The 18503-nt window shown below is 36.0% G+C and overlaps 1 protein-coding gene across 1 annotated transcript in view; it reads left to right on the top strand.

Moving 5' to 3' along the window:
• The window catches only part of LOC121326547 (phospholipid phosphatase-related protein type 5-like), a 36255-nt gene that overhangs the window by 5473 nt on the left and 12279 nt on the right, over positions 1–18503 (top strand). Inside the window, exons 2-5 of the mRNA XM_041269883.1 lie at positions 528–613; positions 9808–9996; positions 14967–15099; positions 17036–17286. Coding sequence (XP_041125817.1) covers positions 551–613; positions 9808–9996; positions 14967–15099; positions 17036–17286 — 636 coding nt within the window. The 5' untranslated portion in view covers positions 528–550. The remainder of the gene's footprint in view (positions 1–527; positions 614–9807; positions 9997–14966; positions 15100–17035; positions 17287–18503) is intronic.

Below are 18503 nucleotides of genomic sequence, written 5' to 3'. Positions count from 1 at the left end.
GATGGTTAAAGATTTAGGGATTCGCGACTATGGTGGATTATATGCTTCTATTCCAATCTGTTTTCTTTCCATGCTGTAACATCTAGGCTTTTTGAATGCATATTTCAGAAAGAAATGCATTTGTACAATCTGTTTTTGTTTTACACAAGAGCTAAGCTATTTAAGAATTGGCAGCTAGGGGGCGGACATTTCTCCTGAACAAATAGTTGATGTAAAATTATTGTATCAAATTATAGGTACCAGTATAAAGATATTAAAAAATGCCTGTTGTCATTACAAACAAAAGCAATACTTTTTTTCCCTCCTATTTAAGAATCCCAGCCTCTTGCTCCACTATTACATGACCTGTCCATGGAGGGTTTTCTCTAGATTTGCATGTGTGGCATTGAAAATCAGCATGCTGACAGGTGGCAGTAAACATGCATGCAATATGGTTTAACGATAATAATATGAGTAAATATTGGTATGCAATTGATAAATAGTAATGAAAAAAGCTAATTTTATATTTTATCTTCTTATTATTGCAGGTAGTAAAGACAAAAAAAGTAAAATGCCGCTTGAAAAGGGTTTGCATAGAAGCTACACAATAATCCACTGTTTTGTTCTTGTTGAGGTAAGTTTGTCTTAATTATTCATTCACCCAAGGAAGGAAATGCATACCGTTTTAAGTAGCTTCTAATAAATACTAACTTCTACATTGAAAATAAAATGAATCTAAAGCTGTCTACCATTTACTGACACTAAATAAACAATTGATTTAAATTGATGAAATTAACGTATTTCTAGTGGGATTTTCACTGACTGAAATGTACCTAAAATTTGCCCATAGTGGAAAATATGGAGCGATATCTGGTACACAGCACAAGGTAAAAGAATGGTATCAGTTTGCTTGCTTTTTATTCAGGAAGCTGTATTTCATTTCCTAAGTCATTTCACTTTACCACTGTTTTCAAGGTCAAAACATAATACAGACTGCAAAGGATGTCAATAGGGGGAGAGCTGCTGGTTGGTTAATGACATGCATGAATGTATTGAAGGGGAGAGAGCAATCTTTGAACGTGCTATAACATGTGTTACTTTCAAAACTGCACATATGAAACCAAACTAGTGAATGGAAGTGTCTGGCTTAGTGACAGCATTTTTCAAATTATAACTGAGCCGTGCATGACTTAAGATGTTGAGAAGTAAGTATGTGTCAAATGTATTTAATCAAACAATATTCAAATCATTGACATGTTCTTTCAATTAATGCCACTATACATAGAAATAGTACATCATAATGATTAAGTGAAACATTTACAGGAGAAAGTTAGAAATCACCACCGTTCACGATAATGGTGACACTTTTATTGGCTACAAAGCATGTCAGTCAATAGGGGGGAAGCAGCTGGTTGGTTAATGACAGACAAGAAGGTATTGAAGGGGAGGGAAATTTCACTTTCTAGGTATCTTAAAGTTCTGAAACATTTGAAATGTAAATAGTGAATGGAAATTCACAATCACTTTAAGAAGACTCCTCTTAAAGGGAATGTCAGGGGGCATGGTGGGCCGTGGTTGAAGAAAAGGGCTTGCTACCAGGAGGCTCCCAGTTCAAATTGTGGCACAGTCACTGATGCACTGTGTGTGATCCTGAGCAAGTCACTTAACCTCCTTGTGCTCCGTCGTTTGGATGAGATGTAAAACCAAGACTCTATTATAAGTGACCTTGCAGCAGCAATTGCTAATGCATAGTTTCACCTATTAGTCTATGTAAATGGCTTTGCATGTCTGCTAAATGACTAATTGATAATAACTACTATATAGTAAATGTGTTGGTTGATCATTGGCTGACGCTATACAATTCATGCGAGTCAAATGAAACCAGCTGAATAATGCTACGTTAACATATTTAATTACATACCACTTTGTAGTTTACCATATACTTAACGGAAATCTGACAACAACTGCAAAATGTGACATTTCAAAATCTAACATGAAATACTGTACTACTAATATGGCTTCTGGTAGACTTTTGCAATTTCATTTTGTAGTTTCTTTGATTACGTGATTGTGAAATTTTTTTTGTTCTTTTTTAATTTTTTTTTTTTTATAATTTCTCCATCCTAAAATTCTAGATGGTGCTAAACTTGTGGCCATAGCTGTATATTTAATAGACATTTGTAATCATTTCTGGTTCTGAGAGGTTCCCTCCATTGAGCTGCTAATAGAATAATTTAATGTGACTGCCTTAACTTTTCCATAGAGAGTGCAACTAAAATGTATTATAGATGTTTGACCCCAACGAGGGATAAAAATCGCTTCCAAGGGGAGCATAGTTGACACACCCCTGTGTGCGTATGTCTCTGTTTAAAAAAAAAAAAAAAAACTTTCATCCTCTTGTGATTTGGCTTATCTTCATAACCACTGCCCTGGTATACGTTTTCATTGATATGTATTAAAGAAATGATTTACCTGTGACATGTAAACTGAAACTATAGCCCAAGGTAATGTTTTTTTTCTCTATTGCTAGAGCTTTTCTACCAGCCCTTCATCTTGTATGGCTTGTATTCCTCAAATGAACAGAGCCAGAGCTTAATATGTGGAGCACTGTGCACATGTCAAATGGATTTAATAAAAAAAAAAAATATTCGAGAAAGGAGTTGAGACTGTACCTCAAGGCTAGCTAACCATGTGACTTATTAGACCATTACGACCACTATACCTTGAATTAGTACAGAATACATAAAATGTTTCATTATAATTTGCTTTAACATTTAAACATAACTTCATCTTAATCTGCCTTTCTATGTCTCAAATCCTGTTTGCCGTATTGTGTACATTTTTCTTATTTCAGTTCTTCATCTTGCTTTTAGTTTTTATTTTTTTTGCCTGAAGTCCATCCTTTCTGTGACATGCAAGGTTCCTGGCCCTTTTTACTTCTAACAGTCCTGTCCCTTTTAGTTATGGCTAGGATTCATCTCATCTTTTAGCTGTTTCTAGTTTCTACTCCTTCTTTCAGTTTTTTTTTTTTTTTTTTTTTTTTTTTACTTCTCACTGTATTGTTGTATATATTGCATGGCTTGCAGGGTTATTGTGTTTTACAGTAGTTGCTGCATGAGTGTATCAATTTAATTTTTTTTGAGAAGCGACTTAACAACGGAAGGATAATTACTGACTGTGTTAAAAAGATGTAGCTTAGTTGCTAGGGAAAACTCTTTATTGACATATTGCCATTGTGTTTCGTGGCATGCATTTTCCATTAAAAGACTATTTATTATACTTAACATTTGAGGAATTTAGATTCAATCTTCATGATCTAGGAAATAAGGAGCCAGTGTTACTGAACCTTACCCTTGCAATGGAGGTAAACATCCAGTGTACTGTCCATCTCGGGCAAGCGCACACATCTGTTGGTGAAAGTATCAAAGTGAGAGCCAGATATACAGCCAGGTGTTCCTATCCATCCAGGGACCTGAAGCACTTCATTAATGTATTAGTACATAGTTATTAATCCAAGAACAACAAACAAAAGCAACTGTAAAGCCAGCTTCAACCAAAATGGTGCTCCCTCCTAGTAATATAAAGATCTGCTTTATATTAGGCTTTTACTACAGTTCACTGTACTGTTTACTGTGGTTTTTACCATGCTTTATGATACTTGTTAAATGCTTGAAACGCATTATCTTGTATTTACTGTAATGAGATATGTTTTTACCTTTGTATGCTACAGTCAACTATTTATAAGGGCTAAGTCTAATTAGAAAGCAAATAATGACTTCTCAATTCAGATGGTTACTATAGCACACTGCTGCTCTGTTGCTTTAGAAATATCAGTTTGCCTAACATTTCCACAAGGGTAATAATTAACGAGCAGCACAGATGTCAGGAAAACCATTTGAATTAGAACACTTAATGCTGCTGTCAGGGTGCAGTGTTCTGAAGAATTGCAATCTGAAATTGCAGATTAAAGACTGTATGATTAAATTAAACATGTTGAAATACTGATTTTGTTTGTTTATATTTTTATTTTAAGTGATATTATTTTCAGATGACAGTTGTGGATGTCACATGGCACGACTGTATCTATTCCTGACTGGGGTACCACTGAGAAGAGTTACCAATACCAATGAGGCAGTAAAGCTCCTGATTACAGAATAATATCCATTTTATTGATTGTACTTCCACCATTGGAGATGTGTATTGTTTTAGAGATTCAGTTTTTCTCTTGTGAACTGGTACTGTATGTTAACTGAAAGCAAAGGTAGGCACAAATCAGGATGTCTAACTGCATGAAGGTAAACCGAAAGGACAATGATGATGAAGAAGCCACCGTATTATGAATACAAGCAGTGCTGACTGCAGTCACTCTGCAGTGCTAGGTGGAGCATAACCGTGCTGCCACAGTCCGAATAAAAATAATTGTTTGAAGGGCTGGATATTTCCCTCGAGACAAATAAATGTGCACCGTGGAAAGCAGGATGTACAGAATCAGCATCTGAGGTTATTTCAAATGGGACACATCAGCGATTTGGAAGTTCTGCTTTTTTCATGTGTGTGTTTGTGACTGCATCACATTTGCGATTTGGGCAAGTTCGATCCACTTTTATCGTGTCTGAAAAACACAAGCCAAGTTAGTAGAAACAATTGGGGCAACCTTGACGCCCACCGCTTTCACAGTTGTGCCTATTTGCTTGGTGCTGGCCAAGGTTGTCCCAATTGTTTCTTCTAACTTAGCTTGTGTTTTTGATACAAGTTAGGAGAAACAATTGGGGCAACCTAGGCCCCCCGTTGGCCGCGGGTTGGAGAAGGCACACAGACTGAGACTGGAGTGGTTGCTGTGGCTGTGAGGGCCTCACCTGAGAAGCTGTGAGACGAAGTGTGTCTGAGAGAAGAAGCAATGAGCGTGAGTGTGAGAAGATAAAAACGAGTGAAAGAGCAGTGAGTGAGGGCAATCGTTTTATTTGATTATTTTGGTGTGAACCCCGGCCCAAACAGGGATTCACTGCTTGTTTTAAGTTCCGTTATTAAAAGCAAGATCAAATTCCATCTGGTCTCCCTGAGTCTTGTTTCCCTCACAACGCACTCAACGTTACAGTATGTGTGTTGAATGAAAGTGTCATTCATATTAACTAAATTTTTTCATATTGAAAAATGTGTTTGTTACACATTAAATATATATATATATATATATATATATATATATATATATATATATATATATATATATATATATATATATATATATATTTTTTTTTTTAAGTTTGCAATATAAACCCTGTGTAGGAATTGAACCCAAGACATGCATTGAATGCAGCTTGCAATGCAGACACCCTAGATTTCACGCCACAAAATTTGTTCCATTTTGCAACATTTGCAAGTAGTGTAGCAGTAAAGTTAACATTTTTAACAAGAGACAAAAAATATTCTGTAAATCCTGCACTTTTTTTGGTAGCTGGAAAGAAAGCCATTTTTTTTAAACCTTTTTGAGAATAAATTGAAATCTTTTCCAGCAAACTATGTTCGAATTTGATGACACACATGTGAAAATGTATCAAAGAATATTGCCGCTGCCTTGTTGTGGACGTTGAGACAGAAAATTTGCGCTGTCTACTGTGGTCATGGACTCACGTCAACCTCTCTGCGTGCTAATCGAAAAAGACAATATCACTCTAGCAGCGTCATCTCACCCACTTTCCCAAAGCTGCCATGTCTCTTTCCTTTTTATCCCCCCCCCCTCCTCCCCCCTGGAGTCATCCTCTTATCAGAGATCCTAAATAACCCTCAGAAAACACCCCTTGGACCCCTACGCTGCCAATCATCTCTGGAACAGCCCCTGCTGGGCTGCTAACATGCTACAATATCTACACTTTAGTGCTGTACGGTATGTGCATGTTTGTGTTTATACTGAGCATCAAAAGAAACGTATCACTTATATGAGCATCAAAAGAAACCTATCACTTACATCTGGATAACATTCAGTAAATGTGATTGAAAAATTACAAACTTTTTAAAGCAGGTGCAGTGACTTTTTGCTGGCTATGAGCACCCAAGATGGCGAGCCAAATTACGGTGCCCTAGTCCAGCCTCCCAACATGCCGACTGTACGAAGGCGCTGCTGTCTTGACAGACATGGCATATTGTTTTGTTTTCTTTGATTCTTTATTGCTTTTATTCATGCTTGCAATTCAACAGCTGAAATCACTCCATATCCAGAGTCCAATCAACTGTCTTACTAATTAGGTGATTAAGTGCATATGCTTCAGTCATAGTCACTCAAGCATGTCATGGTCAAGGATGAATGATCGAGTGATAAAAAGAAACCAATAACATTTTGTCAATGTCCATCATTTGTATACCTTATTTTTTTAGAAAATAAATGTGTTCTGATAGTGATAAGTTTCTTTTGATGCTCGGCATAAATTCATGAAAACCTTTTATTTTTAGTTAATATATGTTTGAAACACTAGCCTTACCATATATTAAAGTTAAGAAAAGTAATATTTATTTTGGGTTTGTGGCCACTGATTTTTATATACACACTATTTAAAAATTACAAAAGCCCCCCCCCCCCCCCAACCCATAAAATATATTAATTTATTTAACTTTTACTCTATATACTGTGGGAAGAAGGATATTATTTTAGTTTCTAGCCTAATATGTGCCGACCATGATTTACAGTTACAGTCGCTTCCACATATGCTTCAAGTTCAAGTAGTTATCTGTTTGTTCTAGGCCTGGGGTTTCGTGACGAATAATTGTTGGTAGCAGCATGCAGATCTTTGCCTAGCCATGTTATATAATCTTCAAATTTGAACAGTACCATTTTTTTGTTATTCAGTAAAAACATTTTACATTGTATGAAGAGTTAAAATACTAAATGACAATTTATTGATAAGAAACATAAGCTACATATTACAGGTGGAACCCTAGTTAGACACCCTAGTTAGAAAGTATGTTCGTTGTTGTTTTGGGGGAAATAGCCACAGAAATGTATAAGTGTAAAACTGTAGGACCAACAGCACTTATGGAATACAACCTACTCTTTTGAGAATAGTATTGCAACTTGTTTTCAGTACTGTATTCAGTTTATAGTTTATTCCCTTTATTTAAAGTTTTTTTTTTTTAAGTGAATGCGTTATATGTATGTGCATACAAATAATAAACACAGTGCTTCACTTGTTTGAATCAATTTTAGTGTACTTGTATTCGTCAGTACCGTTGTCAAATTTGCTTTGCATAGTTACGTTAAATACAGCATAAAACTCAGTTTTGAGGCTATCGGTGAAATATTCATTTTTATTTAAAATACAAACTGTTGCTATGTTCCCCAGGTGTTTGGATGAACGGGCTTCTACTGGATGTTATTCTTAGTTAATTTTTAACTGTTGTTGAAATGATATAGTGCGTTCTGTCACTTTTTTTTTTTGATTATGTCATCTACCAGTACTGCTGCCTCCTTCCCCTGTGCACGCTACACTATGTTAAGAGAAAAACAACACGTTTACCTTACTTTGGTGACTTATTTCTCTTACTGTATGACAGATATTGACTTTTTTCCAACATTTTACCAAAGAGTGTTGGGACTACAAATGAAAAGTGAAATGGTGCTTTTGGCTGATTTACTTTTGCTGCACCATTACCCTGAAAACACATCAATTATCCTTGTTGTATAGAGAGTCTGGCAGTTCTCCTGCTTCATTGATATTTAACTACCCTCTCAATGGGCAATTTGATCATTTACTATTATATATCAGAATCTTAAAATCAAATGCTTAGAAATACTTGTAGCACCATCTTTGAAGGATATTGGTGTGTTAAAACCACAGTGCAAACAATTATCATTTTATGTAAACTCTCAAAATCCACAAACTTATGTAAATAGTCATGGTTTATTAAGACTTTGTTTCATTTTACACGAACCAGGAAAATAAAAAAAAAGAAGCTAAAGAAAACGACGGTGGTTGTTTGAAATGTGTACATACTTACTCAGACCGTCAACGGTAATCGCTATGTTTAGGTTAATTTGTTTAGAATTTTACGTTTTACGAGGTCTTTGTGTGAGCTAAGGGAAAACAACTAATGAGTCACAGTGACACTACAGTGGCTTCATTTTTAGAGAAAATGATTTGTTGTGTACAAAGATCGAAGTTGCTTTTTTCTGTGCATTTTTTAAGCAAATTTATTCTTGCAGACACTGATAAAATGTTTTAGATACAATTAGGAAAACTATAAACACGTTCAGGGCCTTTTAAAACAACAAGTCAGTCATGTTTTGACTAGATTGCCAGTCATTTACAGCAGTGTTTGTTGTTAATAATAATATATTATAGATAATAATTAATAATATTATAATAATATTAATAATATTATATAATAATTATATTAATAATTATCATAATAATATAATACTATATAATAATAATACATAATTGGTAACATGTACATAACTTCTGCTGGGTGAACTCATAGAGATGAAAGTATCTCGTTTTTGAGGGAGCTTACATACACATCTGGGGTTCCAAGAAAACAACACACTTTTAAAAAGCCAGCATGGACACTGGGCAGAAATGCCTTGCAGTACCGAAGTGAGTGCAGAAGATGACCATTAAAAAAAAAAAAAAAAAAAAAAAGTTTAAGAGTATTTGTATTAGTGAACTTCATCCCTCCATAGACAACCAAACTAAACATACGGTATTGGAATGTAAAACGCCAATGATACACTTTTGTTTTTATTATCTACAGCAGAACATAGTATTTTTTTAACCAATTATTTTACTAGAAGAAAACAAATTCAAGTTTAATTTTCCAGGGGATCTGGGGGTATTCCATGACTTATGACCCGAGCTGCTCCAGTGTCGGCAAAACTACTCTGTACTGACTCATCTGACAGACATGCCTTGCAAAGACCTCCGCAGCAAAAGAGACTGAATAAAGCAATGCTTCAGCCTGCCGGCACTTTTATGGTGTAGCCAACAACACGTCTGTGAAGCATAAGCCATACTGGGAGCAAGGTTGGGAAGATACTTGAAAGCCTACTTGAAGATACTTGAAAGTTGGGAAAGCCTACAAAAACAACAAAAAAAAGATAGATTTTTGTTTTCTATTTAAAATAGAATATAAACATGGAGAACCGTGTTGAAACAGTATAAACAACAAGGGCACAATCATTGTTCTGTTATAATCTTTTTAAAAATTATTTTTACTGTAATCACAATGTTTAATAACTATATATTGCAGAGTCGAAATGGGTGAAATAAAAGTGAATAAATATACATACTGTATGATTTCGCCAATTTGTCAAAAGGATGTCAGTTTAAATTGTCCCATTTTAAAACGATACATCTTAATTGGATGCAACCTGTGACCCACCCCTAGACAAACCACATCAGATATTAGTTTAAAGTAAATAACAAACCCTAACCGAATAAAACGAATATTTATTTGAAAGTCGGGTAAAGACATTTGGTGAGTTATGACTAATAGGAAGGGGCAGGAGTTCCGCGCGGACGTCACTCAATCCTTCGGTGCTGAAAGCAAGCTACATCTGGCATGACTAACAGGATCTCCAGTGTAGACCACTGTTTATAGTCGCTGTGCACTGTTTAGCTACATCCCATTTAGCAGTGACGACAGAAAAGCACATTTTGCAATGCATTCAATGTTTTATGGATTTGCTTTCCAATGAGCTCTAGATGCACAAAAAGACACGGAGCTGGAGCGAAAAAAGCCCCTGTTGCGTTAGGGGAGACAGTGGTGCCTTTTGATGAGAGGGGATCGTGTTGTTAAATGTTCTTTACCTTTTTATTCACGATCATGCTTTATTTTCAGCTGGTGATAATGGCAGGGACTGTCATGCTGGCTTATTACTTCGAGTACACCGACACTTTCAACGTACACGTTCAAGGATTTTTCTGTTATGACAGCTCGTACACCAAGCCCTATCCAGGACCCGAGGAAATAAGTGCGATCCCTCCAGCCCTCCTGTATTCAGTGGTTGCAGGAGTCCCAACTCTGGTTGTAAGTTACCTGTCTATCTACTCTTTTATTTGAAGTAAGACTGCGGTCGTAGGTCTTTCTGATTGTCACAACTGTGTCTGTATGAAATGTCATGTAAGTTAAGAGCGCAAGGCGGTTGTGTTCTGCATTTGCCAGTAATGACAAGCAAACGAGATATGGATCTACATCTTTGTTTAATTATTGGTATCTACAAATTATTGGTATTGTTATTATTATTATGTTATATTTTAAGCGATCTTCAGTGGTCCTACTGTCGGTATAACCCGGTATTGTATTGCATTTTTAAGAAAACATCTCAAGACCGCTTCCTACTTCATATTTTTCAAACGCATATTTTAACATGCATTTGTAAAAGTAAGCACCACGCTTCTAATGAACCCTCCACGTTTTGAAAATGTATATATTGACATCTTTTATATGGATGCCGACATCTGTAGATATTCTTTTGGTGAGGCTGGATTCCGTGAATCATAACGATACCAACCACATAACGAATGTGTTTTACATAGATGATATGAAAGAAATATCAAGTCTTAAAGGAAATTTGTCACTGTTTCAAAGTATACTTCAGCCTACAACTGGTATTTGACCAAATTGTGCCTTCTGTACAGTAGTGAAATATGGAAATTAAAATGCCAAATACTGTATTATTCATTAGAGTAATGATTCATCACAAGCAGGACTAGACTGCTCCTTGATATGCTGGTACTGTACTACAAATTGGGTTAATGTTTTTGAAGCATTCAAGTCATAAATTATCCTGTCTTCCACATAGCTTCAGTCTTCATTTTCACATCATCTTAATCATCTTAATTCACAGTGTTTGTATGACTGGGTACAGACAATTGTATTTAATAATAATAATAATAATAATAATAATAATAATAATAATAATAATAATAATAATAATAATAATACTACTACTACTACTACTACTACTACTACTACTAATAATAATAATAATAATAATAATAATAATAATAATAATAATTAATAATAATAATAATAATTTGTTAACTGGAATCACACACACACACAACATATGCAGTTGCTATGCATTTTTGTAATTAAAAGGTTGCATGAATAAATTCAATATCGTTGGCGTGTGGGTGATTTTTACTTACCCACCAGATTTGCTATGGTATTCAATATGCTACCCTGAAATTATTCTGAACCTGTTGGCAAAATATGAATATGTTTGTATAACATGTTTAGTATTGATATGATGTTTAATCTCCATGAATAACTGCACATGCAAATGAAGAACTGGGTTTATCTTGGACATTTGAATATGATCTCAAGGTTAGGTACAGACCAGACTGACTGGAAATGCTGAATGAACCCACAGCAACAATAAAATAAAGAATAAATAGTCCAAAACATCTAGCAAGTGCTTTTCCTGTCACTATAACTCCAATGCATGTTTATTAAAGCCTGTTTTCACGTCAGAGTCTCAGAAAATGAACATGTACAGTATTATCATCTTCCCCTGAAAGATCAGTGTTCTAACTTTATCTCAGTAGAAATAACACCCACACAGTCTCCCCTCCCCACAATTATCTAACTGTCAGTATAGTAAGGCCAGGTTAAAGAGAAGTCTTTAGTCCTGATCTGAAGGCGACTTTAATAGTCTTGTGTGTGCTGCAGCTTAGAGCCTGTTCATTTTGGAATGGCTGCTTTTGTATTATATTTCCTTTTATAAAATTATCTCTAAGCCTTCTGAAACATTTGTCAAAATGTATCACGTTTAAGTAATGTACTACTGTTAGCCAGTAAGTCCCTGGACTATTAGAGCCTGAGCTCTCTTGTTACAGGAGACTTCAGTTTGCTGTGAATAGTAAAAGCAAAGTACAGTCATACATAGTTAAGGCGTTGAGCACAGGCAAGCATGGTAAACTGCAGAATTACTTTGCACATTTGCCACAGGGAGACCAACAGCATGATTTTTAAAGCCAGTGGTGAATATAATGCATCGTTAGCCAGTGAAAGAAATGGAAAAAAAAATGTCATGCTTATGGAAGTTGTGCAGTTGGTGCAAAACCAAGCAACTACAACAATACAGTGTTATCAGTTCTTCTAAAAGGAAGGGCTTTAAGTGTCCGCTGTCCATACATATGTGAAAGTGCTGTGTTCTCTGCACTACTTAGCCTCTGGTTCCTTTCAGACCACACCTTTTCCAGAGTGCTAGGCAAATTTCTGGATGTCATGCTAAAGGGCAGGCCAATACATATAATTTCCTAAGGATACTAGCATAACTGATGTTGGCTGAGGTTTTTCCGAACAAATCTGTTTAATGCTGATTGACCTCAGCTGTAAGGACTCTCACCTCCTTCCAGAAAACTTTTCTTTTCTGTGCACCAAGAGGACTTTGCTGCCCTTCCTCTGACATATTTTTTTTGCTTTGTATTTTCGTGCTCCACAAATGTCATACAGTGACTACTGCTCTCTGTACTCCTAACTCTGCAAGTGTGGCCACTAATTAGACCGATGCAATCAATGAGACCCTCATTATCATAATTGCGGATAATTATTTGTGTGTGCTGTGTAATTTGCATTACTCTTAAGCTTACATAAGACGCAGTGCAAAATAATTGCCTGCAATGCAATTTGAGTTTTGCATTTGCAATTATTTGCACTGCGCCTATACTTACAGTACCATGAAAAAGTATTTGCCCCCTGTCTGATTTTCTGCATTTTTGCATATTTTTAACACTGAATGTTATCAGATCTTTAACTAAAATCTAATATTAGATAAAAGGGACCCAGAGTGAACAAATAACACAAAAAATTGGTACTTATTTTATTTATTTATTAAAGAAAGTTATGCAACACCCAATGTGTGAAAAAACTAATCGCCCCCTTAGACTCAATAACTGGTTACACCACCTACTAGCAGTAACTGCAACCAAATGCTTCCTGTCGTTATTGACCTGTCTCTCACAGCGCTGTGCTTTTGTCTCACACCTTCATGCAAAACTGCTTCAACTCAGTGACACTTGTGGGTTTTCGAGCATAAACTGCTTGTTTAAGGTCCTGCCACAACATCTTAATGGGGTTTAGGTCAAGACTTTGACTAGGCCATTCCAAAACTTTAAATTTCTTGTTTTTCAACCATTCTGATGTAGACTTGCTTGTGTGTTTTGGATCATTGTCTTGCTGCATGACCCAGTTGCACTTCAGCTTCAGCTCAAGTACAGATGGCCTGACATTCTCCTATAGAATTCTCATGATACAGAGCAGAATTCATGGTTCCTTCAATGATGGCAAGTCGTCCAGGTCCTGATGCAGCAAAGAATCCCCAAATCATGACAATACCGCCACCATGCTTGACCGTTTATATGAGGTTCTTACTGTGGAATGCATTGTTTGGTTTTACCCAGACATAACGGGTCCCATGTTGGCCAAAAAGTTCCACTTTTGACTCATCTGTCCATAGAACATTGTTCCAGAACTCTTGAGGATCATCCAGTGCTTTTTGGCAAACTTGAGATAAGCTTTTATGTTCTTCTTAGTAAGCAGTGGTTTCCGCCTTGCTACTCTGCCATGAATCCCATTTTTGCCCAGTGTCTTTTTGATGGTGGAGTCATGAACACTGACCCAAGCTGAGGTGAGAGAGGCCTGCAGAACCCTGGATGTTGTTTTAGGGTTCTTTGTGACTTCCTGGACGATTTTTACTCCTTGCTCTTGAGATTTTGGTAGGACGGCCACTCCTGGGAAGACTCACTACAGTCACAAACTTTCTCCATTTGGACAGTATGGCTCTGACTGTGGTTTGGTGGAGCCCCAAAGCCTTAAATATGGCTTTGTAACCCTTTCCAGACTGGTAGGCATTAATAATTTTTTTTCCAGAGGTATTTGGGAATTTCTTTTGATCGTGGCACGATGTGCCTCTAGAACCTGTGTGCTGACAACTTGTTTGCACAGTGACCAATGTGTTTTCTTACAAAACCTCTTTTTAGGATTAACAGTATCCATGTTATCAGAATAAATAAATGTAAACAGTAACATGGGTGGGGATCATTATGCAGAAACTAAAACACACAACTATGAACGTCCATAGGGCAGCCACAACTACCTAATCCAGTTTTTACTACTTGCTAAATGGTTCTGCTTGTGGTTTATCATCTAAAATACCGAGTGAAAAAAAAAGAATTCAGACGCTGAACAGTACTGTGATTTATAATGTGATTATATTGGACACAGCAGCCCACCTCTCATACTCCACAGTGGCGCAGATGTGGATAGTCAGGCTGACAGGCTTATAGCTGTGAGTTCTGATCAGGCAGCCAGGCCAGCTCTAACAGCAGTAAGATGCCAAAAAATCACAAGATGACAATCTATTTTTACATACTCACGTACACACTTCTCCATACAAAAACACATTCACATTGATGCCATGCCTTTTCATTGTATATGTGGCTTTATTCTGTTATGAAATCATAGCACAAGCATATGTTACGGTCTGCACATATACACAAAGATCCACCATAACTTAAATACAATAATATAAATTAACTATAATAAGGTATTATAATTTCGTTCCATTGGTAAGAAAAATATGTTTTCAAAATATTTTATTAGAATATATATTTTTCATTATCAGCCTGTGCATTTCCATATATTTAAAAATATTTAGACTACATTGTGAGATTCAATATAATATTATAGGTATTTTACTGCATGCACTTGTTATACCAAATATAATAGATCAGAAGTTAACCTAAAATCAAACTGTACTGAACCTGAAAGTGGTTTGAATGGGCCAAACAACCAAAGATACACGTTACTCAATACTAAATAAATAAGTAAATACAGTCTAAGCATCATCTCGGGGGTTTCCAACTTACTTTGTTGGATTTTTGAATTAGGGTATCCAAGGTATCTCAGTTTGGTTTAAGTGCTAAATGAACACTCTTTGGAAAACTTGTAAACTTTCTAACTTTCTTTTTTTTTTAATCTTCTTTTTTTAGATCTTTATTACAGAATGCGTGGTGTTTTTCCTTCAGATTGCCACAAAAGATTTTGAAAACCGTGAAAAGACAATAGTAACTGGAGATTGCTGTTACCTGAACCCACTGGTGCGCAGGACCGTCAGGTTTCTTGGTATGATCAAAGAGTTTATATTCCATGCCTGCTCTTGAACACTGTCTTCTTTGTACTATAATTGATGCTGTAACTTTTAGCCGATACTTTTAATCTCTATGGTATATTATAACAATATTTTTAGCTCTTAAAAAACAGGAAGTCATTAGTACACTGCACACACACAAGGTACAATAAGGATTTCTTCATAAGAACACATAACATCTTTATTGGGAGAGGTAATAAACTCTCTAAGCAAATGAAACAACTATGGTAGAGCCACAACACTACCAGAGCACATACAGGGTACAGTCTGTTCAGACTCATTTGTAGGTTTTTATTTCTATTTGTCTGGTTAATATTTCATTACAGGGATTTACATTTTTATAACGTCTTAAAGTGCACACCAAATGTGTAACAGTTGAAGACAGACCATAGAAATGCACGGGATGTTTCTTGAGAATTCTGCTGTTGATTCAGTTATTTGTAGTTTACAGCAGTACAATCTAGTAGTTGAGATGGGAATACCACAAGGATGATTTCTCTGATCCATGAAGGCAGTCCCAATGGAATTGCTGCTGAATCCTTATTTCTTTCACCAGAATTCCTTACACTACCATTTTACAGATTGCATTTCCCTCAGGTGAAAACACAACCATATGTTGAATGAACATAGGAAGTCAATGTTAACGTCATCCCCATGAGTTAATAATTAATTACAATATAAAAGAACAGGGATAACGGATTCTTTTGAAGTTCTTAGGATTTATAGCCATCTTAGAGTGTTTTTTTTTTTTTTTTTTTTTTGTTTTTTTTTTGTTTGTTTCTGCCATCAGCACATGTTTTATTCACAATTGCAATTTGAGTGGACTGAACTGTTCCTGATTAAAAAAATAAATAAATAAAAAGCAGTTGTAGTCAAAAGTTTACATACCCCAATGGAAATGTATAATTTCTAGAAATTTCTATAAAACAAATCTTCTTGATAATAGAAACAATAGTTGGGAATATTCAAGAAATTGGGATACTGAAATGCTTGGAAATCTTTTTGTATCATTCTTCAGCTTTATGACAGTAAATAATTTTTCTGCCTAAGGTCTTTATAGTGTTTTATTTTTTCCCATTTTTTCCTATATTGACTTATTGGTAATGACAGCAATCATTCTCTGCCTAACACTTTTATACTCTCTAAGAATGTTCACCTACAATCCAGCATTTTCTAGACTTTTGTAGCATTGGGTTCTGCATTATCATAATGAAATTTCTAGTACCCTGTTGACTATATTATCATACATTTGTTTTAAAGCAGGTTAAGGGATGAAAGGTTTAACGTTGTATAGATCACTACTTGCTGTTGCTGCAGTCTGTCTATTATGAAGAAATAACAATTAAAACATGTAAAATATGTCTTGTATCAATTAACTCAGGGATGTCTCGAGAAGTACTGTAATAACAGTCTGTGTTTGTGGGGATTTGCTGCTTTATAAGTACATTGGGTTAAGATATGGTTAATGCAGAGCAATTATTGGAGCACATTAACCTAATTGCCACAATATAACTTATTTATTTGTTTATTATTCATATAAGGTAGCAGGTCAATAATAAAATAAATAAATAAATAAATAAAAATAAATAAATACATTATTTTATTATGTCATGTGATGTTCAAAAATAGTTTAAGGGTAGAATGCTAAAAAAGCTTAACAATATTGCTCAATACTGACCAGTGCTGCCATTTTTACATTCACACATACAGTATGAAACTGTACTGTACTATAGAGTATTCACTTTTAGGAACAGCATATCACATCAGCAATCACAGTGATGACAGCTAAAGTCTTGAAAGACAGAAGGAGTAGTTGTGTCATTTTGGCATACAGTGTACCAACCTCAAGCTATGGATTTCACAATAATAATGCTATACATTTCATTACATGTTTGTCACCTTTCTTTCCAGGAGTATATACATTTGGACTTTTTGCCACTGATATTTTTGTAAACGCTGGGCAAGTGGTGACAGGGAACCTTGCACCTCACTTCCTTACAGTGTGCAAACCTAATTATACAAACCTAGGCTGCCAGCAGGCCATTCGATTTATCAGCAACCAGGAGGCCTGTACTGGCAATGTGGATGACATCATTAGAGCCAGAAAAACCTTCCCCTCCAAAGAGGCAGCTCTCAGCGTTTACGCTGCGCTCTACCTGGCTGTAAGTACAACAAACCCTTTTAGGTGCCTGCTATTTCCATGTACTGTATATATTTTTAATGTGCACTTGTAAACCACATCATCACATACTCTTATTAACCGCCCCTGTGTCTCCAGTATCCATGAAATACAGCAGTGCTCATTGGCAGCATTGGGACTGCTCATTTTCTGTTTCACAGTCTGACTTTGGGTGCTTATGTTTATTGCCTCACAATTCTCTGATCTTGCATGTACAATCCATCATAGCTGTATTATCTGTGAAGCTTGGGTGATCATCCAAATGGGATGGCAGTGCTTATCGTCTGGAATATGGCTCAGAGCATCTCTTTGTCCAGAGTAACATTCGAAAAATAAACAGATGAGGGCTGGGATCAGAACCCAATCTAAGAGGCAATCAACAATACTTGATTACAGTTTCTTAATGTTTTTTTTCAGTGTTTCTCTAGTGCACTGGCAAGGGACTCCACATATTTTGGAAATACTGCCATATTAAGCAACTAAACTAAACTAAACTAAACTAAACTAAACTAAACTAAAATACACTTAGACCATTTTGCCATGTGGATTCATAGGGGCTGATGCAAGGAAGCGTGCAAAGTGATGTGCTGCTGCAAAACACACGTATTGCGGCCAAAATCAGTATTTTGCATCTGCAAACTGCTTTTAGCAGCCGCAAAGTGGGACTTTAGTGGCCACTAAATGTTGTTGGTGGAGGCTTTTCCAAAATATCATGCTAAGTGACCTCAGCCATAAGGACTCTCAGCTCCTCAGAAACGTTTCTTTTCCGTGTGCCAAGAGGACTTTGCTGCCCTTCCTCAACATTTTTTGGTTTGATTTTCGTGCTCCACAAGTCTCATACAGCACCTACTGCTGTCTGTGCTCCTAATTCACCTCTTCTCTTGCCTGTAATTGCGGCCGCTAAATAGCCCAATGCACAGGCGGTGCTCATTGTGACTCTCATTATCATGATTGCAGCTCATTATTTGTGCGTATTGAGTAATTTGCATTGCACTTAAGCTTACATAGGCTGCAGTGCAAAATAATTCACTGGCTGCTAGGCAATTTGGATTTTACAGCCTCAATTGTTTGCACTGCGCCTATCCTTACATCAGCCCCATAATGTTCAAAATGTACAAAATACTTTTAGTAGGTTTATTGTTCAATAACAGATAAAACAATTACATTAAAGAGTAAGTAACTCTTTAACTAAAGGGACAA

Source organism: Polyodon spathula, chromosome 14 (assembly GCF_017654505.1).
Source record: "Polyodon spathula isolate WHYD16114869_AA chromosome 14, ASM1765450v1, whole genome shotgun sequence".
NCBI lineage: Eukaryota > Metazoa > Chordata > Actinopteri > Acipenseriformes > Polyodontidae > Polyodon > Polyodon spathula.
This window is presented reverse-complemented; position numbering and strand designations above follow the sequence as displayed.